At 41.3% G+C, this 25,342-nt stretch overlaps 1 protein-coding gene across 10 annotated transcripts in view; it reads right to left on the bottom strand.

Moving 5' to 3' along the window:
- HSPG2 (heparan sulfate proteoglycan 2) overlaps positions 1–25,342 on the bottom strand; it is a 2,126,006-nt gene that overhangs the window by 1,495,249 nt on the left and 605,415 nt on the right. For 9 of the 10 annotated variants that reach the window (XM_044063227.1, XM_044063230.1, XM_044063231.1 and 6 more), the window contains exons 6-7: positions 18,597–18,757; positions 17,583–17,618 (exon numbers count right to left, since the gene is read on the bottom strand). In XM_044063227.1, the coding sequence (XP_043919162.1) occupies positions 17,583–17,618; positions 18,597–18,757 (197 nt within the window). The remainder of the gene's footprint in view (positions 1–17,582; positions 17,619–18,596; positions 18,758–25,342) is intronic. The other variant, XM_044063229.1, reaches the window with a different exon arrangement.

The following is a 25,342-nucleotide window of genomic DNA, read 5'->3' as shown; positions in this document are numbered from 1 at the left end:
CAGTAGAAAGTACAGTTTTGTACCTACCATAAATGTAGATGTTCAAGTGTCTTCACTGCTGCAGTCATTACACTTGGGTTATCCTGCCATCAGGTGGGCCCGCAGTCGGCCTGAGTTCCAAAGTCTTGGTCCGGAGTCAGTTGCTGTCACCTCTTCCCTGATGTCAGTGCGCCACGGGTATATAAGAAGCAGCCGACGACATTCTCTTCAGTTTTTCTTGCCCCAGATGTCAGGTGCCCCCAAAAATGGTAGGCAATATATATTGCTAATAAAACATACAAAAAAGGTAAAAATAAAACCTTCAGTAACCAGCAAATATACCACATAGGTAGTAAAGGTTAGTCCCAGATAAGAAAGAGGGGCTGGCGGGTGGGTAACCTGGACTGCAGCAGTGAAGACACTCGAACATCTACATTTATGGTAGGTACAAAACTGTACTATGTTCATCGTGTTTCACTGCTGCAGTCATTACACTTGGGTAGAATCCCAAAGCTGAGTTTGGGTGGCTGGCTCTATAGAGGATTTGGTGTGGCTATGAGGCCCTGCAGCACTGCAGTGCAAAGCCAGCTCTGGATCTAGAATAAAGAGGCAAATGGTAATGCTTGGTAAAGGTGCGCACTGAACTCCAAGTTGCAGCTTCCAAAATATCTTGGGTAGGTACTCCTCTAAGGTAGGCAGTAGAAGTGGCAGTTGCCCTGGTGGAATGTGGTCTAATAATAGGTACAGGTTTCCCATGTTGTGTGTAGCAGAACCGGATACAGTGTCCTATCCACTTTGAAATGGTCTGCTTTGAAATAGCCTTTCCCTGTGATCCTGCAGCATATGATACAAACAATTGTTCAGATTTTCTGAAATCTTTTGCTTTGTCCAAGTAGAAGTGAAATTGCCTGTGTATGTCCAAAGAATGTAGAAGTCTCTCCCCTTTATTCTGGGGATTTGGATAAAATGTTGGCAACCTCCCTGGACTACATGAAAAGAGACATAGAGGAGCTCTCTGAGCATGTAGCCCAGGCCGGTATGACCCTGACCTTGAGTAGCATCCTACCCTCACCAAGAATGATGCCACAATATGAAGACAAGATGATCAATTTCAACAATTGGCTTAAGTATTGGTGTCATTCAAAGGGGATTCAATGCCTGTCAGCCTGGGATGACATGCTCGACAAGCCACGTTGCTTCGTTAGGGATGGCTTGCACCTGTCACCCCTGGGCTTTCGGATATTGGCAAAGGCTCTTGCCACCCCCATAGTGCCTTTTTTAGGCAAAGCTCAAAAGACAAACCCACCTCCATAGGTATCACAAGGGAAAAGAAACTAAGGGTAATGCTACTCAACTCCAGAAGTCTAAACCTCAAGATGCACGCACTCAAAACTCTCCTCAGCATGGAGAACATCGATATCTGTGCAGTAACAGAAACCTGGTTCAAGGCTCCCAAGAGCACCCCAGCACTACCAGGTTATACCTCATACCATACTTTTCGGCCCCAAAACTCGGACCGAACCACAAAAGGAGGGGGAGTATCAATATTCGTCAAAGATACCCACACCTCCAGGTTGGTGGCACAGCACGAAGCATTGGAAACTATCCATGTGCAACTAATAGTGGGTAAAACTGCCTTCCAGTTTATAGCCTGCTACAGACCACCCTCCCAAACCCAGGAACCCCACTCGACCTTCCTGAGAACACTGGAAAATATGAAGGTCTCCCCAAACACCATTATATTGGGCAACTTCAACTACCCAAACATAGACTGGGTGCATTACTCTAGCTCCAACACCCTAGCCCAAAGGTTTCTAGAATTTATAAACTCAAATGCTATGTAACAACTTGTCACCACACCTACAAGAGGGGAAAACCTACTGGTCCTGATCATCACCAACATGGGAACTCTATGCTCCAGACCAGAAGTGTATCCCTCACTGGTAAGATAAGACCATAAAATAATCTCACTGGATATCTACATCCTAACCCCACCCCCTGCCCACAAAACCACAGTGAAAAACTTCTCTAAAGCAAACTTCACACTCCTCAAAACTGAGGTGGAATCCTTCAAAGCCCCTGGGCCTGTGGAAAATACGGCCCAGACTGCAGAATCCTTTATAAATGCATTCTATGAACACCTTCAGGAATGCATGGATCATGCAATCCCAAATAAAACCAAGACCCAATCCCCCAAAGGCAGGTGTCCTGTCTGGTGGACCCCAGCCATAAACAAACTATACAATAGAAGGAGGAAGCTACTGCATGATAGAGCAAAATCCCAAAAAGGGAAGGCATCTCTGATCAGTATTAGCAAAAAACTACGGGCACTCATAAAATCATCTAAGGCCAGCTTCGAGAGAAAAATTGCACAGGACACTAAGGATAATCAAAAGGCTTTCTTTAGGTATGTTAGGAACCTGGGTGGAAACTCCCAGATATGCTCAGAGTTAGTCCAAAATTACAAAAAATACACTGAACCCACAGACATTGCCAACATCCTGGCTGACAGGTTCAGCGCAAACTTCTCCTCCCCCTCCCCCCCCAAAAGAGCAATTATCTATCCCAGCAGAGTGTTGCCCCCCTGACATCTCAGATGCTCAGGCGAGAGCCGCAAAAAACACAGCATCAATGGGACCAGACGGTGTCCCGGGCTGCGTCCTACATGAACTCCAAGAAGAGCTGAACCCCAACATAAAGCTACTGTTCAATCTCAGCCTTACTACAGGATATGTACCCAAAGAATGGCATACAGCAACAGTGGTCCCTCTCCACAAAGGTGGTGCCTCAACGGATCCTGGAAACTATCGCCCCATAAGCCTGACTAGCTTGGTCTGCAAAGCTATGGAGAGGATCATCATGGAACTCATAAATAAAGATATTGGGGACCTACAGACACTGGATCCTACCTAGTTCGGATTTGTTAAGGGCAGATCCTGCCTCTTAAACCTGGTTGATTTCTTTGAAACAGTCACCAAGGCCACTGACGAGGGAAAGGTGGTCCACACAGCCTACCTGGACCTCGCAAAAGCCTTCAATACAATACCCCACTCGGGCATCATAGATAAGCTATCCAGCATAAATATAAACCCCTATGTCACTAGATGGGTTGCAAACTGGCTCAAGGACAGAACCCACATGGTCAGAATTGCTGGAGCCATGTCAGACTCCAAACCAGTTACAAGTGGCGTCCCACAAGGCTCAGTCCTGGGACCTCTCTTGTTCAGCATATATTTCTCAGAGGTACAGGCCAACATGGGAGGACTGTGGCTGACCAAGTTCGCAGATAACTGCAAACTGGGTGCCATAATCAACTCTCCAGCTGACGCAAGCATCCTCCAAAAGGGTCTCATAGAAACAGATAACTGGTGCCAGAGCCATGGCCTCAAGCTAAACGCCAAAAAGTGTATAGTCATCCCCTTTGGCAAAAACAAAGTTCCCACAAATTACCACATAGGTGGTAATCCATTAAGTACGGAAGAAGTAATTTGAGACCTGGGGACCCAAGTTGATAGCAATCTCGCATTTGACAACCACGTGGCCAAAGTGGTTAGAAAAACCTTCTATATAGCCCACCTAATCATGAAGGGATTCACATCTAGATCAAGGGAGGTCATTGTGCCTCTTTACTCATCCCTCATCAGGCCCATAATTGAATACAATGCCCTTTCGGGATGTACCTTACCCGACACCTGCAGCAACTGGAAAGACCCCAAAAGTACCTCACCAAGAGGATCAAAGGGCTCAAACAGATGCCATATGCTGCCTGGTTAAAGAAACTCCAGCTCTACTCGGTTGCATACCGCCTGCTTAGAGGCGATCTGTACCTGATGTATAAAGCCATGTCAAACCCGGAATTAATGGACATGCTGCACCTCAGAAAATCCAAATCCCATCGAGCTACGTGCTCAAGGGACTTGAACCTCTGCACTGAAATAAATAGGACATGCTGGAGGGACAGATTCATAACCCAGAGGCTCCCTGCACTCTGGAATAGAATCTCAGTCCAAGTTAGACAGTGTCCGTCACTGACTCTCTTCAAAAGAAATCTTGACGAGTGGATGGGAGATCATAGGTTTACCCCAGGTATCACTTCTGTGTCACTGCTAAACAGAGGCACAGTAAACTAACCTCGAAAAAGGGCATAGTAAAACATTTAAAATGGGTGGCGAAAGCCAAACACACTCTGGCTAGGCTTACAAATGCCCTAGGGCAGATAGCCTAGTATGAACCTATGAACCTAAGTGAATAGTTTGGTTAAGAGCCACACTGGATACCACTTTAGGCATAAAGGTAGGGTTTGTTCTTAAAGAAACCCTGTCTTGGTAGAAAATGATAAAAGGCTCCACTGCCATTAGTGCCTGTAACTCTGAGACTCTTCGTGCGGAGGTTATTGCCAGAAGCAGAGCAGTTTTCCATGATATATATTTTAACTCTGCTGAATTGGCTGGTTCAAAAGGAGACAAAGTGAGCTTTTCCAAAATGAAATTGAGGTCCCAAGTTGGTGTTGGTGCTCTCCGGGGCGGTCTTATGTTTTTAGCCCCTCTGAGGTACTGCTTTAGCAATGGGTGTGAGAAAATAGGAGGATCTGTGTTGTAATGAGCCGAGATGGCAGAAGCATGAATCTTAATGGATGAGAAGGATAGTCCTTTGTCCAGCATCTCAGTCAAGTCTTGTAGTATCTGAGGAATGTTAGGGACCAGAGGATCAAGGTTTTGAGCCTGGTTCCAGGCACAGAATCTTTTCCACTTTTCTGAATAAGATTTCCTGGTGCTAGGCCTCCTGGCCCCCAAAATGACATCCATAACAGCTTTAGAGAGAGAAGTTGTCTGTTTGGCTAATGAATCTGCCATGCAGCCAGGTTTAAGGTTTTGAGCTGACTGTGCAGTATCTGACTGTTTTGCTGAGTCAGAAGGTGTGGAATCTGTGGCAAAATCCAAGGTGGGCTTGAGCTAAGTTCTTTAAGATTGGGTACCAATGCTGGCGTGGCCAGTCTGGAGCAATCAGAATCATCTGTGTTTTTTCTTGTCTGGCTTTTAGGAGTACCTTTGTAAGGAGAGGCAGAGGTGGGAAGGCATAAACATTTAGGCTTTTCCAGCTGAACGAAAGAGCATCCACTTTCCATGCTTGTGTGTGATAAGTCCTTGTGCAGAATTTTTGTAGTTGGTAATTCAGTGGTGAGGCAAAAAGATCTATATCCGGGCACCCCCATTTTTGCATTATCATGCTGAAGACTTGTGGATTTAATTTCTACTCGTGAGGATCCATGATGTTTCTGCTTAAGTCGTCTGCCAGAGTGTTTTTCTTTCCTGGCAGGAATTGTGCTTGCAGATGAACTTGATAGGTTAGAGCTGTGTTCCACAAGGTCATGGCTTGTCTGCATAGGGGGTAAGAATGAGTGCCCCCTTGTTTGTTTATGTACCACATTACAGTGGTGTTGTCTGTCTTTAATAGTAATTGTCCTGGATGCAGAAGATCCTTGAAAGCTGTAAGGGCATTTTGAACAGCCAACATCTCTTTTTGATTGATGTGAAGATGCATTTGGTCTGTGGTCCATTTGCCCTGAATACATTTTCCTGCCATGTGTGCTCCCCAGGCGTAATCCGAGGCGTCTGTTGTTAAAGTCTGCCTGGCTGTGGGAAGAGTGAAAGGCTGACCCTTGTTGAGGTGACATGCCTGTGCCCGCTATCGAAACTCCTGTTGTAGGCAGGGAATTAGTGGTATTACTGTCTCCAAGCTGTGAGAATGTTGAGACCAAACACTTTTTTGGTACCATTGTAATTTCCTCATATGCAGTCTTGCATATGGAATTAGTAGTATGCAGGATGCCATGAATCCCAAGGCCTGCAGAATTTGTATTGCAGGGAGTTGGGACTTTGTTGCCATCAATTGAAAATACTGAGTCAGTTGTCCTTGTTTGTCTGGCATGAGATAAGCCATCTGGGCCATTGTATTTAAGCTGGCACCCAGGAATATTATCTCTTGTGAGGGCACTAGTTTTGATTTCTTTTCATTTACTGTGTACCCTAGGCAACTTAACAATCTTTTTACGAATGCCAGATGCTGTAGAAGAATGTCCTTGCTCTCTGCTTGAATCAGGCAGTCATCCAGATATGGATATACTTGAATTCCTTTTTGTCTACAAAATGCAATTACTGGTGCCAGGCACTTGGTAAAGACCCTGGGCGCAGTAGATAAGACAAAGGGCAGTGCAGAGAATTGGTAGTGCATTGAACCAGCTATGAATCTGAGGTATCTCCTGCAATTTTGTCTGATAGGGACATGCAGGTATGCCTCTTTGAGGTCCAAAGTAACAAGCCAAGCTTTCTTGCCCAACATGGGAAGGAGCTGTTGTAGTGTCAGCATTTTGAATTTCGGAACATCCAGGTAAGTATTTAGAGTGGAAAGGTCCAGAATGGGTCTCCAGGCTTTTGTTCTTTCTGGGTACCAGGAAGAGTCTTGAGTAAATTCCATGTCCTTTTTCCTGCTGTGGTACTTTTTGAATAGCTCTCATGTCCATGAGAGCTGTAATTTGTTTTTGTGCCTCTGCTCATTGATTTTGTGGCAGGTCTGGCATTCCTTTTAGCCTTGGAAAAGTGTGAAAGTGGAACCTGTAACCTTAAGACACAATATTCAGCTCCCATTTGTCTTGGGTGATTGCTTGCCAGTTTTGAGAAAAAAAGTGCTAGTTCCCCCCCCAAGGGAGCTGCCAAAAGGGAAGAGTTTGGCATTGGAACGGGGAAGTCATTGGGACTGTTTCCTGTAAGGTTGTGACTTGTCCTCACCTCCTTTTGGGTTTGAAGCACCCCACTGTCATTGTCTGTAAGAGCCTTGTGGTTGAGATCTGCCTCTTGGGCGTCTGTATCTGCCTCTTTGTGGCCTGTCTGACACTGGAAAGGACCAATTCTTTGTAGGCCAATTTATGCTAAATCATGGTGGCTGTACCTGTAAGAAATCCTTCACTGTTTGCATAGATTTTGCCTTATCCTCCATTTTCTTTAATACCTCTTCTGCCTTAATACCAAATAAATTATCTTGCTGCAAAGGAGCATCCAATAATTTTGCCTTAACATGATCTGGTAAACTTTGTTCTTTTAACCAAGCATGCCTTCGAATCACAGATCCTGTAACTGCTGCTCTACAAGACGCTTCTAATGAATCAAAACCACATTGCAAAGTAAGCTTTCCCACTTGTTCAGCTGCATGCAATAAATCCTGCATTTCCTTATAGTCAGGTTGTTCTGCATTTGTACTCATTTTCTGTTTTAATTGAGACAGTAAGTATTGTTGATATTTAAGCATGCGAAACTGGCAATTTAGAGCCCTCACTGCTAAAGTTGCAGAGGTGTAAACTTTCTTTCCCCATCTGTCTAATGCTCTAGAGTCCCTATCCGAGGGAACTGGATTCTTAGCCGTGGAAGCCTTAACCCCTTTGGGACCATGGGAAATAGTTTCTGGGTCAGCAACAGGGTTTTTATAAAGAAATTTGTGAGAGTCAGGGACTCTGTAGTACCTGCCTGGCTTGATTGGAGCTGGGGGTAAAGAATCAGGATTTAAACTAGATTCAGAGAACACACCATCCACAATGTCCAACACTGGCGGAATAGAAAGGGGCCTGTGTGGAGTTCATAAACTCAAATGCCATGGAACAACTAGTCACCATCCCCACAAGAGGTGAAAACATACTTGATCTCATCATCACGAACATGGGATCAAAATGTTCAACACCGGAAGTATACCCCTCACTGGTGAGATCAGATCATAAACTAATCTCGCTGGAGGTCCTCATCCCGCCCCCACCTGAAACAAAAAAGACCACAGTGAAAAACTTCTCAAAAGCCGATTTCACACTTCTAAAACTAGTGTGGTCTCCTTTAAGGCCCCTGAGCCAGTGGTAAACATTACTCAAACCGCTGAATCACTTACAAATGCCTTCTACCAGCACCTACAGGACTGCATGGATCAGGCAATCCCAAACAAAACTAAGACTCTCTGTACCAAAGGCAAGCGTCCAGTCTGGTGGACCCCAGCCATAAACAAGCTCTACAACAAAAGGAGGAAGCTACTACAAGATAGAGCAAAATCCTTGAAAGGTAAGACACCTTTGATCATTATAAGTAAAAACTAAGAGCTCTCATAAAATCATCCAAGGCAAATTTTGAGAGAAAAATCGCCAAGGACTCTAAAGACAATCATAAGGCCTTCTTTAGCTATGTTAGAAACCTAGGAGGAAACTCCCAGATATGCTCAGAATTAGTTCAAAATGATGTGAAAATTACTGAACCTACACACATTGCTAACATACTGGCTGACAGGTTCAGTGCAAACTTCTCCCCCCCCCCAAAGGAGAGATATCTATTCCAGAGGATTGTAGCCCCCAAACATCTCCAACGCCCAGGTGAGAACTGCCTCACTAAGGCAAAAACACAGCATCCATGGGACGGATGGTGTCCCCGGCTGTGTGCTTCATGAACTCAACGAGAATTAAACCCACAGTTAGGACAGCTGTTTAATCTTAGCCTCACCTCAGGATCACGTACCCAAGGGGTGGCCGCACGCGACTGTGGTCCCACTTCATAAGGGCGTGCCTCCACAGACCCTGGAAATTACCGCCCATTAGCTTGACAAGCCTTATCTGCAAAGCCATGGAGAGGATCATAATGGAACTCATAAATAAAGACATAGGAACTTGCAGACTTTGGATCCAACCCAGTTTGGCTTTGTCAAAGGCAGATCCTGCCTCTTAAACTTGGTTGACTTTTTCGAGACAGTCACCAAGGCCATTGATGAGGAAAGGCAGTCCATACAGCCTACCTCGACCTGGCAAAGGCCTCACAATACCCCACTCAGGTATCATCGAAAAACTCATCAGCTTGAATGTAAACCCATACATCACAAGATGGGTTGCAAAGTGGCGGGCAGACAGAACCCACAGGGTCAGAGTTGCTGGAGCCATGTCAGACTCAAAGCCTGTCACAAGTGGTGTCCCACAGGGCTCAGTCCTGGGTCCACTCTTGTTCGGCATCTACTTTTCTGAAGTACAAGCAAACACAGGAGGGTTATGGCTGACAAAGTTTGCAGATGACTGCAAACTGGGCGCCATAGTCGAAAACACATCTGACACAGATATCCTCCAGAAGGGCCTCACAGAAACGGATAACTGGTGCCAGAGCCATGGCCTGAAGTTAAACGCCAAAAATGCATAGTCATACCCTTCGGGAAAAACAAGGTTACCCTAGCTACCATATAGGTGACAATCCACTGAGCACAGAAAAGTCATCAGGATCTGGGGACCCAAGTTGACAGTAGTCTTTGCTTGACACTCATGTTGCTAAAGTAGTTAGGAAAACCTTCTATATCGCCCACCTGATCATGAAGGATTCACATCTAGATCAAGGGAGGTCATCGTCCCCTGTACTCATCAGTCATTAGACCTATGATTGAGTACAATGCCCGAATGTATCTGACCAGACACCTGATGCAGCTTGAAAGCCCCAAAAGTTCCTCACCAAAAGGATAAAGGGTCTCAAAATATGTCTTATGCTGCCCGACTGAAAGAACTCCAGCTTTATTCAGTCTCATACCGCTTGCTCAGAGGTGACCTGTGCCTGACATATAAGGCCATGTCAAACCCAGATTTGATGAATATGCTTCACCTCAAAAATCTAGATCCCTCAGAACCACAAGGCGGAGACTTAAACCTTGACACGGTTATAAATAGAACGTGCTGGAGGGACAGATTCATCACCCAGAGACTCCCTATGCTGTGGAACAAAATCCCGGTACATGTGAGGCAGAGCACCTCGCTGGCCTTGTTCAAGAGGAATCTTGACCAATGGATGGGAGATCGCAGATATACCCCAGGGATTACTTCAGTGTCACTGCTTGACAGAGGCACAGAAAAATGATAGGCATAGTTTTTATTCAAACTAAAGGGGTGGCGAAAGCCACATAACTATGGGCTAGGCTTATAAATGCCCTTGGGCAGATAGCCTAGTATGAACCTATGAACCTATAAAAGAAAGTCTCTGAGCCTTTTCTTGGATTCTGAGTAATCCTGGCCCTCCCAATGGAAATGCACCCTCATGGTATGTAAAGTTTCCCCAAAAGAGTAATCCCCAGGAGGAGAGGCTGAAGGAATTGATTCTTCAGCATCAGAATCCTCATAGGGGGGTAAAGAATATCCCTGGTCTGAAGAGGAATCAGAATATATTGAAACCTGGTCAGAGGAATCATAGTCTGTATCCTGCCTAGGCCTTTTATCAGGAGGGGGTGGGAACCCCTGATCAGAGTTATCAAGACTTCGGCCATCTTGAGCATCTGTTTTTTAGGCATGGAGGCCTGTCCAGGTGAATGCTGTACTTGCTTCTTTGTCTTTAATGTAGGCTTAGTTTTGGCTGTAGTTGCAATGGTAAGTTGAGTAGGCCTGAAAACACCCTCAGAAGCCGATGCCTGCTCAGCGGCTCCGGACTCATCTGAAGGGTTAATCTCCATTGGCCCAACACCTTCAGTATCCAGAGGCCTAGGCACCTCCATGTGGGAGTCGGTCGCGGCCTGTGGTTCTGAGGTAGCGGGTGTCAGGGGCTGCGAAAGTGCCTCACTGAAAACCGGTGAACCGGCGACTGGCCTAGAAGAGGCTTCGTTGTCAGTTTTGGGCCTTGGATGCCTTTCCTTATCTTTATCTTTGCGTTTTTTGTGCATTCCGGTCGTCGGTTGTTCTGACGGCATTGTATAATTAAACCTTCGCCCAAAGTAATGGCAAGCAAAATCAAACCGACGTTTAATAGTGCGTTTGTTAAATCTAGCACAAAACCGACAACTAGTGACGTCGTTATCTGGGCCTAGGCATGGAATACAGTAAGAATGAAAATCCTTATGAGGTATTTGCTTCCCACAAGAAATACAATTATTAACTTTTACTGACATTGGCCTGAGGCAAGAAAAGAGACATTGAGGAGCTCTCTGATTATGTAGCCCAGGCAGGTATGACCCTGACCTTGAGCAGTATCCTACCTTCACCAAGAATGATGCCACAATACAGAGATAAGATGATCAGCTTTAACAATTGGCTTAAACACTGGTGTCATTCAAAGGGGATCCAGTATCTGTCTGCCTAGGATGACATGCTGGACAAGCCACGCTCACCTGTCACCCCTGGGATTCGGATATTGGCAAAGGCTCTTGCCACCCCATAGTGCCTTTTTAGGCAAGGCTCAAATTCTAAACCTACCACCCTAGAACAAAAAAAAAAAACTAAGGGTAATGCTGCTCAATGCCAGAAGTCTAAATCTCAAAATGCACGACTCGAGGCCCTTCTCAGTATGGAGAACATCGATGTCTGTGCTGTGACAGAAACCTGGTTCAAGGCTCCTGAGAGCACCCCAGCACTATCAGGTTTTACCTCATATCATGTGTTCCGGCCCCAAATCCGGACAATACCAAGAAAGGAGGGGTATCCATATTCATCAAGGACACCCACACCTCAAGACTGGTGGCAACGACGATGCATCGGAGACCATCCAGGTGCAATTAACCATAGGCAAGACTGCTCTGCAAATTGTAGCATGTTACAGGCCACCCTCACAAACTCAGGAAACTCACATGGCCTTCCTGAAAACACTAGAGGGATAAATGTATCACCAAACACCATCATACTAGGTGACTTCAATTACCCTAATATAGGCTGGGAACACTACTCAAGCCCAAACACCTAGCCCAAAAGTTCCTGGAATTCATAAACTCAAATGCCATGGAACAACTAGTCACCATCCCACAAGAGGAGATAACATACTTGATCTTATCATCACGAACATGGGAGCACAATGTTCAACACCGGAAGTATACCCTCACTGGTGAGATCAGATCACAAACTAATCTCGCTGGAGGTCCTCATCCCCACCTGAAATAAAAAGACCACAGTAAAGAACTTCAAAAGCCGACTTCACACTTCTAAAGACTAGTGTGGTCTCCTTTAAGGCCCCGAGCCGGGCGAAAACAGTACTCAAGCCGCTGAATCACTTACAAATGCCTTCTACCAGCACCTGCAGGACTGCCTGGATAAGGCAATCCCAAGCAAAACAAAGACTCTTTGTACCAAAGGCCAGTCTGGTGGACCCCAGCCATAAACAAACTCTACAACAAAAGGAGGAAGCTACTACAAGATAGAGCAAAATCCTTAAAAGGTAAGACACCCTTGATCACTATAAGTAAACAACTAAGAGCTCTCATAAAATCATCCAAAGCAAATTTCGAGAGAAAAATAGCTAAAGACTCAAAAGACAATCATAAGGCCTTCTTTAGCTATGTTAGAAACCTAGGAGGAAACTCCCAGATATGCTCAGAACTAGTTCAAAATGATGTGAAGATTACTGATCCTACAGACATTGCCAACATACTGGCTGACAGGTTCAGTGCAAACTTCTCCCCCCCCCCAAAAGGAGAGATATCTATACCAAACGATTGCAGCCCCCAAACATCTCCAGCGCCCAAGTGAGAACTGCTCTCTCAAGCAAAAACACAGCATCCATGGGACCTGATGGTGTCCCCGGCTGTGTGCTCCATGAACTCAATGAGGAATTAAACCCACAGCTAGGACAGATGTTTAATCAAAGTCTTACCTCTGGATACGTACCCAGGAGTGGCGCACTGCAACTGTGGTCCCACTTCACAAAGCGGTGCCTCCACCCAAATTACCGCCCATTAGCTTGACAAGCCTTATCTGCAAAGCCATGGAGAGGATCATAATGGACCTCATAAATAAAGACATAGGGAATTTGCAGACTTTGGATCCAACCCAGTTTGGCTTTGTCAAAGGCAGATCATGCCTTTTAAACTTGGTTGACTTTTTTGACAGTCACCAAAGCCATTAATGAGGGAAAGGCAGTCCATACAGCCTACCTCGATCTGGCGAAGGCCTTACAATACCCCACTCGGGTATCACTGAAAAACTCATCAGCTTAAATGTTAACCCATACATCACAAGATGGGTTGCAAACTGGCTGAGTGACAGAACCCACAGGGTCAGAGTTGCTGGCGCCATGTCAGACTCAAAGCCTGTCACAAGTGGTGTCCCACAGGGCTCAGTCCTGGGCCCACTCTTGTTTGGCATCTACTTTTCCGTACAAGCAAACACAGGAGGGTTATGGCTGACAAAGTTTGCAGATGACTGCAAACTGGCCATAGTAGAAAACACATCTGACACAGATATCCTTCAGAAGGGTCTCACAGAAACGGATAACTGGTGCCAGAGCCACGGCCTAAAGTTAAATGCCAAAAATGCATAGTCATACCCTTCGGGAAAACAAGGTTACCCCTAGCTACCAAATAGGTGGCAATCCACTGAGCACAGAAGAAGTTATCAGGGACCTGGGGACCCAGGTTGATAGTAGTCTGTCATTCGACACCCATGTAGCTAAAGTAGTTAGGAAGACCTTCTACATTGCCCACCTTATCATGAAGGATTCTCATCTAGATCAAGGGAGGTCATAGTCTCCTTTACTCATCACTCATCAGACCAATGATTGAGTACAATGCCCCATTCGAATGTATCTGACCCGACACTTGCAGCAGCTGGAGAGGCCACAAAAGTTCCTCACCAAAAGGATAAAGGGTCTCAAAAATCTGTCCTATGCTGCCCGACTGAAAGAACTCCAGCTCTATTCAGTCGCGCTCAGAGGTGACCTTTGCCTAACATACAAGGCCATGTCAAACCCAGATTTGATGAATATGCTTCACCTCAAAAATCTAGATCCATCAGAGCCACAAGGGGAGACTTAAACCTGCTGGAGGGATAGATTCATCACCCAAAGACTCCTATGCTGTGGAACAAAATCCCAGTACATGTGAGGCAGAGCACCTCGCTGGCCTTGTTCAAGAGAAATCTTGACCAATGGATGGGAGATCGCAGATATACCACAGGGATTACCTCAGTGTCACTGCTCGACAGAGGCACAGCAAAATAATGGGTATAGTTCCCCATACTAAAGGGGTGGCGTAAGCCACAAAACGATGGGCTAGGCTTGTAAATGCCCTCGGGCAGATAGCCTAATATGAACCTATGAACCTATAAAAAGTTTCCCCAATGGGGTACTTAGCTTTATTGAAGACTTTGGTTCTGAAATCGAATTTGAAATCTCAGGAGTTGGCCAACCGACACTTGCGAACTGCTTTTGTTTCAGGCACCGCGTGGCAAGAAAGACTGGAGAAAATGGCATTGGCTGCTTCTTATATACCCCTGGCGCACTGATGTCAGGGAAGAGGCGACAGCAACCGACGCCGGACCAAGACTTTGGAACTCAGGCCGACTGCAGGCCCGCCTGATGGCAGGATAACCCAAGTATAATGACTGCAGCAGTGAAACACGATGAACATCTTCCCAGTTGGGACACAAAATCCCCTGGCATTCAGGACAGTCTAGCTGATACTGCCAGCTGCTCCAATCAGATCCACGTACCCTTCGCAACCCACCAGTTGAGTAGTTTCAGCCCCAAAGGGAAGAGTACCTTGCATACTATGGAAAAAGGAACAATGGGAGCTAAAGTAGGGCAGCTGATGGTTAGATGGAATGACTGCAAAGGACAGACAAAAAAAAAGAAAAAATACATCTACACTTACTGCTATTACAACACAATCGGCAGAGCTGTGAATAAAAAATACTAAAGGACAGACGTTACCTCACAATAATTTATCTGAAATTCAAGACCAACTTAATTAAAATTAAGAAATGTAGCCTACATCTATTCAATATTCAGTGGCAATACATAAACTCATCAATGTACTGTAAAAGCATTAGCAAATACAAATGTGGTTGCAGTACACAAAAGCACACACACCTCTGTTTCATCGTTTAAGTGCAAACAGACAACTATTAGAGATCCATTACACAATGGAGTCATTTAAAAAAAGTTAAAATGATACATTTTAAAATAATTACTGTTTAACTGTAATAGTTCAGTAGCTCAAAGAGGGCTTACTGCACTGTTCAGACAGCCCACATGGATATTCCATGCCAGTCGTGAGTAAATCCTGCCTAATCCACAATCTGGCAGTGATCACTGGTATTGTGTAAAGCTACTTCTAGAATACTCTTAGCAGTTCCAAATTTACAGTCTGTGGCTATCACATATCGACAAAATATTAAATCAGACAGGGGACGCAAAAAGCAAATGTCTCATCTACTTTTGCTTTACAAGTAAGAATTTAAGTATGTGTTGAAGGAAATAAGTAGCATTTCGAAAGCACGCACTGGGAGTCGATCTACTACATGTATCAGCAAATTATACAAAACGAATGAAAATACTGCATTCACACATTTACTACAAGTACATATGCGTCTACATAGACATATGTAAATATAGAAACATACACAAACATTTATATAGTTATGTATTTGCCTACACTGCAGAATCCACAGGTTAACTGTAATTTTGAAAGGTATAAAAAAGAAACATGGACGTGGGAAAGAAATTCAGATCTGATAGGATCATAGGAGGTTACTAGGCTAATGGCCCTGGGGCCCTTACAAGCCTAGCCAAGAGTTTATCCCTTAAAAGAAACCTCAGTCAGCACCTATTGCCCCTGTCAGTAAGGGACAAAGGTGGAACCCCTGGGACAGATTTGTGGTTTCCCATCCACTCATCCAGGTTGCGCTTGAAGACAGTCAGCGAGGTAATCTGTTTGACATGTACGGGAAGTCTACTCCAGAGACAGGGCAGCCTCTGGGAGACAAACCTGTCTCTCCAGTAGGTTTTGTTGATGTGTTGATAGGGTGCAATATTTATGAAAAGGAGAAAGCCAAACTAATCAGTACAAAAAAAATAATAATCTCCAAAGATATTTGAATAAGAATACAGACAAAGGGCTCCCAGATATGGAAAATTTCACAACACAAAAATAAGACCACAAACAGGAAACACCAAACATAAACATAAACAAACATGAACAAAACTTAGTAAGGAGTATTTTAGAAGAATCAAATTAATAATCAAAACATCCCTGATATCTAGGAGCAAAGTCCAAGCTATAAACCAATTTGCTCTTCCTGTTCTAACTTACAGGTTTGGGATGACTAACAGGCCCCAAAAGGTATTCAATTAATTGGACACGAAAATAAGAAAAATGCTTCACGCTTATCAAATGATTTATAAAAATCAGTGTGTACCAAGATTATATATTCCCCATTCTGAAGGAGGCATGGGCCTCCTTGAAATTGATTATGTGTATAGATCTGCAATCATAGTACTGCATACATATATGCTGACCTCATATGAGCCAAACTTAGTGAAAATTTTAAAACATGAGGAGAAAAAGTCTAAGATAACCTCCCTGCTTAGTTATTAGACAAAAATAAGGCAGCAACTGAATGTGCCAAAAAACAAGACAGAATATAAGGTAAAGGATCAGATGAGAAGGCAAGAAATGTGGAAAAGACATAAATATAGTTGCAAGTACAGAAAACTTCCAGAATAACTTCATGTCAATCAGGATCTGATACAGGAATGGTTAGGGAGAGGTGAATTTAAACCAAAAGACGAAAGGTTAATACTGGCGGTCCAGGATAGTGGACTACATACACGATGGTTTACAAAATCCACTGAACATATCGGAGAAACAGACAAATGCAGGCTTTGTAAAACAGAATTAGAAACAGTCACACATCTTGTTAGCTGGGTGTGATACACTAATGCCAGAGGGCCTGTATACTGAAACACATTATAATGTGGCAAGACTGTTGCATAGGGGATTATGCAAACATTACAATACTGAAGTAGCTGAGAAGCAGTGGACACATGAGCCACAAAGCATTATAGAAAATGATGAAGTTTATATCACATGGGATCACCCATTACCAACAGTTCAAAAAACAGATGAGAGAAAAAACAGACACAGTAGTCTATGAAAAGAAAACAAAAGTAGCATTGATCATTGAAATTGCTACACTCAGTAATTAGTGTCTTATGTACAGAGAGACACAAAGTCAAAAAATACCAGAATTTGCAGGCAGAAACAAGAGCAATATGAAAGAAGGATACCCAGACAGTTGCAATAGTTGTAGAAGCAATGGGTCTCATAAAAAAGAATTTACAGTCACATTTAGACATGTTGCTGATAGAGCTGTATAAATTGCAGAAGGAGTCAGTTCTGGGCACATTGTGGGTGCTGTGAAGAGCACTTTTGACTAACATCAAAGGATGAAACAATACTAATTTCATGAACTTTAATCGTACCTTGATTTAGGAATGGGGTCCATTCCCATCATAGTATTAGAAACCCAAAAGACTTGGACAAATTAAATCAACTGAAAACATACACAAACATTTGTTCATTTATGAATTTGCCTATAATGTAGAGTCCACAGGTTAACTGACAATGTTCATTAAAAGAGTCTAAAAGGCAGTCACTGTGCACTTTGGTTTCAAGCCATTTATGTTACTTTTACCAGTCAAACACTAATGAATATTAGTCTCAGATAAGGCCAGGTCCAGTATGGTTTCTCCTTTCATGAATAATAAACAGACTTGTTAGTGGTTTTATGATGTAAAATAAAATCCATACAACTTTCATGCACTTTCTGCACACACACACACACACATGCAATAACTCACCAGGAAGGTCTGTCACTGCTGGGGATGTGGCTAGCACTAAAAGTGAAAAAAAATCACTCAGTAGTAACACTATGACGTGAAAGGAAACATTATAATCTGTTTGAAAGACTTTATTTTTTCACAGCAAAATGTGCAATTTAAGCAAAGCCTTAAATGATGCACTTCTGTTTGACTTTCATGTGCATGTGCTTTTAACTCTGCATTATTAAAATAATGTCAGTTGTCACTTTTAATAGAGGCAAGCAGTGATGCTGAAGGTTAATTACAAAACTTGGGGCAAAAACTATTTCTACTGTAGCTGAAAGAATGAAATGAAAGCAAGACAGTAACAGATTCAAGAAATGTCTAAGGCTTGTTTAAATGTGTGAACCTGAAAAAGGCCTCAGAGTTGCAGCATGTCAGTTAGGGGGCACTCTGCAGGCAAGTGAGGGTCTCAAGGAAGACTTTAAATGTATCTTAGGAATTATAAATACGTTCAACTCATTGCAGCAGGTAATGTGGACAGTAAACAAAAAATAACTCCATCAAGTTATAAGGCACTGAAAGCTAAAAACAATAGCTTTGGTTTTCTGCTTTGCAGACACCGATGGTCAGTGCAGATACCCGAGCACCAAGTAACACAATCAGCTTCAGGTACACCAGTCAGAAACTTGGTTGTCAAGATCTGCTCAAGCTGCAGTTACTCCAGGTCCTGATCATACAGCACAAAATACAAAAGTAGCAACAGGTTAATCTGGACAAGGACAAAAAAGAAAATAACTAACTGCATGTACATCAAGAGAATAAAATGGTAGTGATACAGTGCTAAACCAAATCCATACGAAAACAGCTATAAAATGATTCCATAACGACTGACAGATATGCTGATCCCTGATGTGTTCAATTTTAAATAATATTTCTCCTTTACTATTTAGAGACATCCCCAGAACATAGGATACAGTTATTTTAAAGTCCTGTTTCTATACTGTATGATTAACATTGTTTAATTTCATTTAACAGTTAAGAGGATGTTACCTTCCCCAAGTCGTCGGAATGTTAAGCCTTGGAGAGAAGTGACGTACGACCCTATGGAACCCGCTCTGACAACAGCATAGAGAACCTGCTTTATCTGTTCGTCATCTGAATTGCCTTCAGATCCCACATCCAACTCAACAAAGACATCACCACCTATTTTCCTGAAGGACAGAAGTAAAAAAAAAGTTAAATTACAATTTTGTTGTATTTTCAGCTACAGCTTCTTGCAGCTATCGAGACAGGTAACCCAGAGCAATGTTACTCCTTAGTCTGTCTCCTAAAGTCTCTAAAACTCTAGCTTGTCAGAACATATCTTGTTTAACAGCAGATTAAAATGCTTTTCTATACTAATGTAAAGTTTCAAAACGTAGTAAAATGTTGTGAGCACACAGGTTAACACAGAGTAGGGTAAACATAATCTTTCTAGATGAATACAAATAAAATTACAAATGAACTGCAATGAAAGTTACATTTACAGAATAACTTGGCGACAAAGTATGAATTCCAATAACAGCCATTTGCTTTATAAATAAGTTCATTCCATAGAACTGCTCATCACCAACAATCCAAGCAAAAATGCTGCATGGTGCAGATCTTCAAACAGTTCATAGGGCAGTACAATAACACAGTTATTATGTAACACAGCACTGCAGAATAATGGGGGTAGAGCGTTACTCTCCTGAGGGTGCCATTCTTTGGGTAGGATGTTTAAACTGAGGTTCCATCTGCATGAGTGATAACAACACAGGTAGATGTAAAAAAAATCCCATAACACTTATTGAAAGGAGTAGGGGTGCTTTATCTAGAACACTCATTTACTGCACTTTTTTCATACTCAGTTTATGACCACATTCAAAATAAAATGTTTCTGTATTTACATGTAAAATTATATGTTATAATGAGACATACTGAGCCCTCACCCTTTTTCTACAAACAAAACGTTAACTTCACGAATACATCATCAATCTCCTACTTTTTAGCATACAATTATTCTCACTCAGCTAAACCACTCACGATAAACAATTTTATCTGTTCTATTTAACTGTGTTATTCCTTTTATAATGTCCACATAATACTGTATCACGGCTTAATTCATTTAATTTTTCTCTTTGCCATAACTGTTTAGTACTTTCTCAAAACTTTTTTTGCTCCTGTGGTATATATGGAAAAATGTCAATAAATAGATAAATAAATCTCTTTCTCTGTATGTTACTTTTAATACAGAAATGGCTCCCTTATAAAATACACACCTCTGTGTGTCAATAAATCTCCACATCCCTTACTTTTTTTCTCTTTTCAAACTTATTTCTGCATGCATTATAATCATTTATTACTTTAATTGTTTATTTTACCACCCCTCTGCTATTTACTAAAGTAATTGTCGTCCGAGTAGTTCAACATCAAGGGAAATTACACTTTTTCATCTTTCATTTTGCTATTTATTACTTTCATTTACCATATCAACATTCACAACCAAACTAAACAATACTCTCACGTGGAACCTTTGTCATATACCCTATTCTGTTTTTTTTTTCTTATCCATACCTTGAAAAAAGTTTACCACTTTCTTTCCTGTACCACATGCAGCTAAAATTCTCCACATTTGTTTGTGCTCAGAATTATTAAGCCTTTTAATACATTGCAAGTTGTCAGCTTCCCTTATAACTCTCTTTTATTTAAGCTTACCACTATTTTACTATATTCCTATACAAAAATTAACATAATATTTATGTCTTTCTCTAATTTCATATACAGAACTTTACATGTTATATTCTCAAACTATTTTGCATTATTTTTATTGGTCTCCAGTTCTGTAGCGTTGCATCTTTCTCCTTTTATTCCACAACAGTGTTACTGTTCCTAGACATACTTCCTCATTACTCAGACCTCCTCCTAACCATGCATTTAATACATCCAGGAAACACACTTTTTCTTCTTTCATCATTATTTTATGAAATTTTTATCCCAGCCCATCACTACAAGGCACTCCTTGTATTCTTCCTAATTTTTAAGTCCCCTTCCTTATACATTCTTGACATATTTTACTATATCTTTCATTATCATATCCTGATCACTACTAGTGACACTTTTACCTGATTTTATTAAACTGTTCTCCCCCTCTTTTCCTAGATATAGCATCACTTATTCTGTCTTTTCTTTCAATAATTATATTTCTCTAGAAAGTGCATTCCTCATTTTACTGTATGTAGTTCCTATAATTTGTTTTCCTTATGCATTTCGCATCTTTCACCTACTGCTTACTCAAACACCTTGATTTTTCCACATAACTCCTTACCACTATTATGCTGCGCTTTCTCAACACTCAAAGACACTTTTTGTACTTCTTTTTATACTACAACTCTCAAAGTTCTCCCAGAAACCCAAGCTGTTACATCTAATATCTCTGTTTCCACGTGACTTATAAGAATAACCCCACAACATTCTTCTTTCCTTTTACTCCAAAATATATTTCCCCATATTTTCTGAAATTACGCCTGATTTTCATTTAAATACCTTATATCTAGAAAAACATATCATCTTTCATACTTCTATACCAGACATACACTACCAATCTCCTTAATTTAACTAAATGCATTTACAGATCCTGTACAAACAAAATCCTCTTTCCTTTTTACTTGGATGTTCTCTAACCTCTCCCTTCATCATTATTTTCCTGTGTTTTACTCTATCCCATATTAATATTTAAAAAAAAAATATCACCTCCACCTCTATTCTATAGCCACCAAAATATTTCTGTGTAACCATTTAATTTTTCACATTTACATTACTTTTTTCTCACTTTTCCATAATCAACATTTCTTTTATTTTCATATTCTCTTTTCACAATAAAAACAAAATCCCTTCTTTGGTCATTGTTTCATTTTAAGGCATTTTTTGTGCACCATCTTCTTCATTTGCTTCCCTTTATCCTCCCCTCCATATTACAGTTAAATTATAAATGTCCTTCTCTTAAATACATTGTAGACTTCAATTTGTAGTTTTTCGAACAGTCTCCTTCCCATTGACTGTAGCATCTTTTAACATAATCAAGTGTCTTTCTTCTTCATACAAGTAACCCATCATTGGTTGCTAAACATATTTTACGCTTTCCTTTTCCCATTCATGACAGTCACACATAGCATATGCTTTATCTTATTTTCCATGACATTCAATGCAATATCTCACCACCTGGCCCAGTTAATTGGTGTCTTTTATTTACCAGCCTTTTTTCTGGTCTCTACTTTTCCACAAAAATCCTTAAGGAATTATTTTATCTCATCTGTTCATCATCTGTTACTTCTTCAGTTTTACTCTACACAGTTATTTTACTTTTGTTCTACACATTTACACATGCGCATTCCATGTGTACATGTTGTTTCCCATTTCTCTTAACCCCAAACTCATGACTGATACTGTCCTGAAGAAGACAACAGATCATACTCTCATTTCTTAAAATGTTTTGCAAGAGAGTTGAAACTAATTTGTCTAAAGTTATCAAGTGTCACTTGTGATTGACCTTTGGTAATGGGTATAACAATTTCCTGTTATCAGCTTATAGGCACAAAACTAGTAACTAATGATTGTTGAAAGACGTCCATTAAACAGTATACCAAATTTTCTGCAATAACCTTCAGAAAAAAATAGTCCATCAGGACATAGAGCTGAACTTGATTTTGTGGAACACAATGCTTTGGTAAGAAGTTTGGCACTCAGTTTTCGACTTTTATCTAGTATGCAAATGTCTCTGTATACAAATGAATTATTACTAGGAGTAATAGAGATTTTTTTAGCAAATAAGTAAACATTTGTTATGACAGCGTCACTTCCCAGTAAACTTGTACATGGAGTGTTAACTTTCCCATAGAAGTGCAGATGTTTAAAAACAGCCATGACACTCATTTTAGAGTTTTCAGCTAACCTAACTCCATAACTACTTTTTGTTCTCCTTGTCAAATTCCATAAGTACCTTTTCTTATTACTAAACATTAGCTTATTATCAGAAAGAGAGACTTTCTTGCACTTCTTCCGTGATTATTTTATTCTATTTCTATGAGGAGTCAAACCCGTAGACCTCTATGGTGGGAATCAATTACTACATCATTACTCTCGCCCAATGGAACAAATCTATTAATCAGATCATAAATGCAATCATGAAAAAAAAAGTTTCTTCAATATTTTTCCCATCCATCAACAACTGCTATTGCCACAATCTCAGTTTATTATTGTATGAATAGATTCAAAGTCACATCTATAAAATTTCATGGTATGGTCATATCCTTCACTATATTTACTTGTGGAAATAGCAGTTTCACAGTTGACGGAAAGTTGATCTGATCTGTCAAAAAACACATTTAATGGTACAAATTATAACCTGCTGCTTGTTATTTAGCCAGATAACATCAACAATGTTGTTATTCCTAGTAGAGTCATTAACAATTTGTTTAAAGGGCTTTAAAACACAAAAGGTGTGTCACAAATCACATACCTGTACACTATAGCATCTTTTTATTCATTATTTACACAACCGGTGTCCTTTTTAACTACATACACTGCTCGGTTCGCTTTTCTTGTGCTGTGACAACAACAGCAAATTAGTGAACACTCAGAAGACCCGTAGCTGGCTATTAAAAACATATTGGTTTATTGTGAGTTACAAAGTCATGCTTCAGTGGCTATTAAAGCTTCCCAAGTGATTTTTTAGAGGTGCATCATACTGTCAGATGTGCAAATGAGTATGGAGTCATCTGCGTACTGTATTAAGGAGGCCTGTTGTGTAGATATGTGGACAGTGTTAGTGAGAATATTTAAAGACTAGAAGACCAAGAATAAAGCCCTTTAGTACAACAGTGGTGACTGGGAGCTATGGAGAGAGGGTGGAGTGCCATTTTACTGACCGATACCTACTGGATGGGTACATTTTGAACAACAGAAGTTGGGATAAGAGAGACCTAATGAGGCCATTTGAAGTAGAAGTTGCTTTGGCAACCTGTGTTGAAGGCTTTAGACGAGCCTAGAAATAAGGAAGAGACTAGTTTGCTGTTATCTCTAGCTTTATTGACAATATATATATATATATATATATATATATATATATATATATATATATATATATATATATATATATATATATGTATATAGAGGTTAGAAGTGCAGTGTTAATACTATTGGAGGGATGGAAGCCATGTTGTGTGGGAGATAGGAATTCTTCTGCAGGAGATAGTTTAGCAATAGTTTTTGAATATATTTTTCAAGTATCTTGAAGAGATGGGATAAGATTGTTATAGGTCTAAAGTTGGTAATGTTTGCTGAATTTCCATCTTTGTGCACAGGAGTAATGTGTGACTTTTTCCAGAAAGAGGTAACATGGGATTCCTGGACTGACCTACTTATAAGGACTGAGACAGGATAGGCAATGCTACTGGCTGCTATTTTAAGGTACATGCTTGGAAGGTCATCAGCTGAAGTAGAGCTTGGTTTAAGTTTAAGGGTTGTTTTATACAGGATGTGGGCACACCTTTCAATGTGAAAGTGGATGTGTTGATATGTGACTGTTGGACAGGGTTAGGATTAGATGTTGGGGAATCCTTGATTAGACATGCTATACTGTCTGTGAAATAAGAGGTGAATTGTATTGCGGTTTTCAAGTACTGAGTTACTGGGAGAGGTGTTGCAAGATTTCTTTAATGGTTGTCTAGTATTTTGTAGGGTTGTGCTTATTATTATTCTGAAAATTATTATAGTGTAGTTTTTGTCTTCATTTATTTGCCTTTTAGTATGACTGCGAACCATTCTGAAGTTTTCAAGACATTGTGGTCTTTTATATTTTTTGTTATTCTTTCCATGTTTTTTTTCTGTCCTGTATTAGCATTAAACACTTTTTGGATAACCAAATTTGATTATTTGTTTTTAGTCTCTTCCTTCTAGGAGATGCAAGGCTATTTAAGATAATAAAGAAAGTTGGATTGAATTCATTTATAGTATCACCTAATGGGAGGAATTTTCGGAAGTTCCAGTTAATAGATGGTAGGGTAGTAATGGACATTTTTGAGTTAAACTTGGAAAGGTTGTGTATTGTTTTATAAAAATGTTGTTTAAGTGAATGTGTGAGATGCCTGTTTGTACAGATTGAGAGATGATCACTAAGGCAGTCATACATTGTTCATGGGTTCATAGGTGTGCACTAGGCTAACGACAACAACGGCCTAGCCATGCATTTCTAATCTCCGACAAGTTACGGTACACTTGATAAGTGTAAGCAAGGCCTTGGGAGATGATTCATTTACAAACAGGGTCCTGGGAGATGAACCATTTACAGGCTGCCTGCATCCATTAGAGACATAGGTGGCAAACCAGGGATGAATTTCCTGTTCCCCATCCCATTGTCCAAGTTACACTTGAATTGGGTTAAGGAGGAACTCTGACTCTGTTTCACATGGATAGGGAGCCTGTTCCAGGGAAGAGGTAGTATTTGGGATACATACCTCTCTCCAGCAGGTCCTATGTTTATCACAAGAAAAGTTTAAATCTTTAGAATGGATAATTCTGGTGTTGTTTGTTTTGTGGGCATGCAGGAGGTCCATCAGAGTGACATCTGGCAATGCCTTGTATGCCAGGAATAGCTCTCCCCTCAACAGCCTGTAGGAGATGGAATACAGGGATAGGGCTTTCAGGCAGTCTGTACAGGACATGATACTTGCGCCCTTTATTCTTTTAGTGAGGAACCTCTGTGGACATACCAATTGTCG

The sequence above is a fragment of the Protopterus annectens genome, chromosome 2.part1, assembly GCF_019279795.1.
Source record: "Protopterus annectens isolate FY-2018-M chromosome 2.part1, PAN1.0, whole genome shotgun sequence".
In the NCBI taxonomy this organism is placed as follows: Eukaryota; Metazoa; Chordata; order Ceratodontiformes; family Protopteridae; genus Protopterus; species Protopterus annectens.
This window is presented reverse-complemented; position numbering and strand designations above follow the sequence as displayed.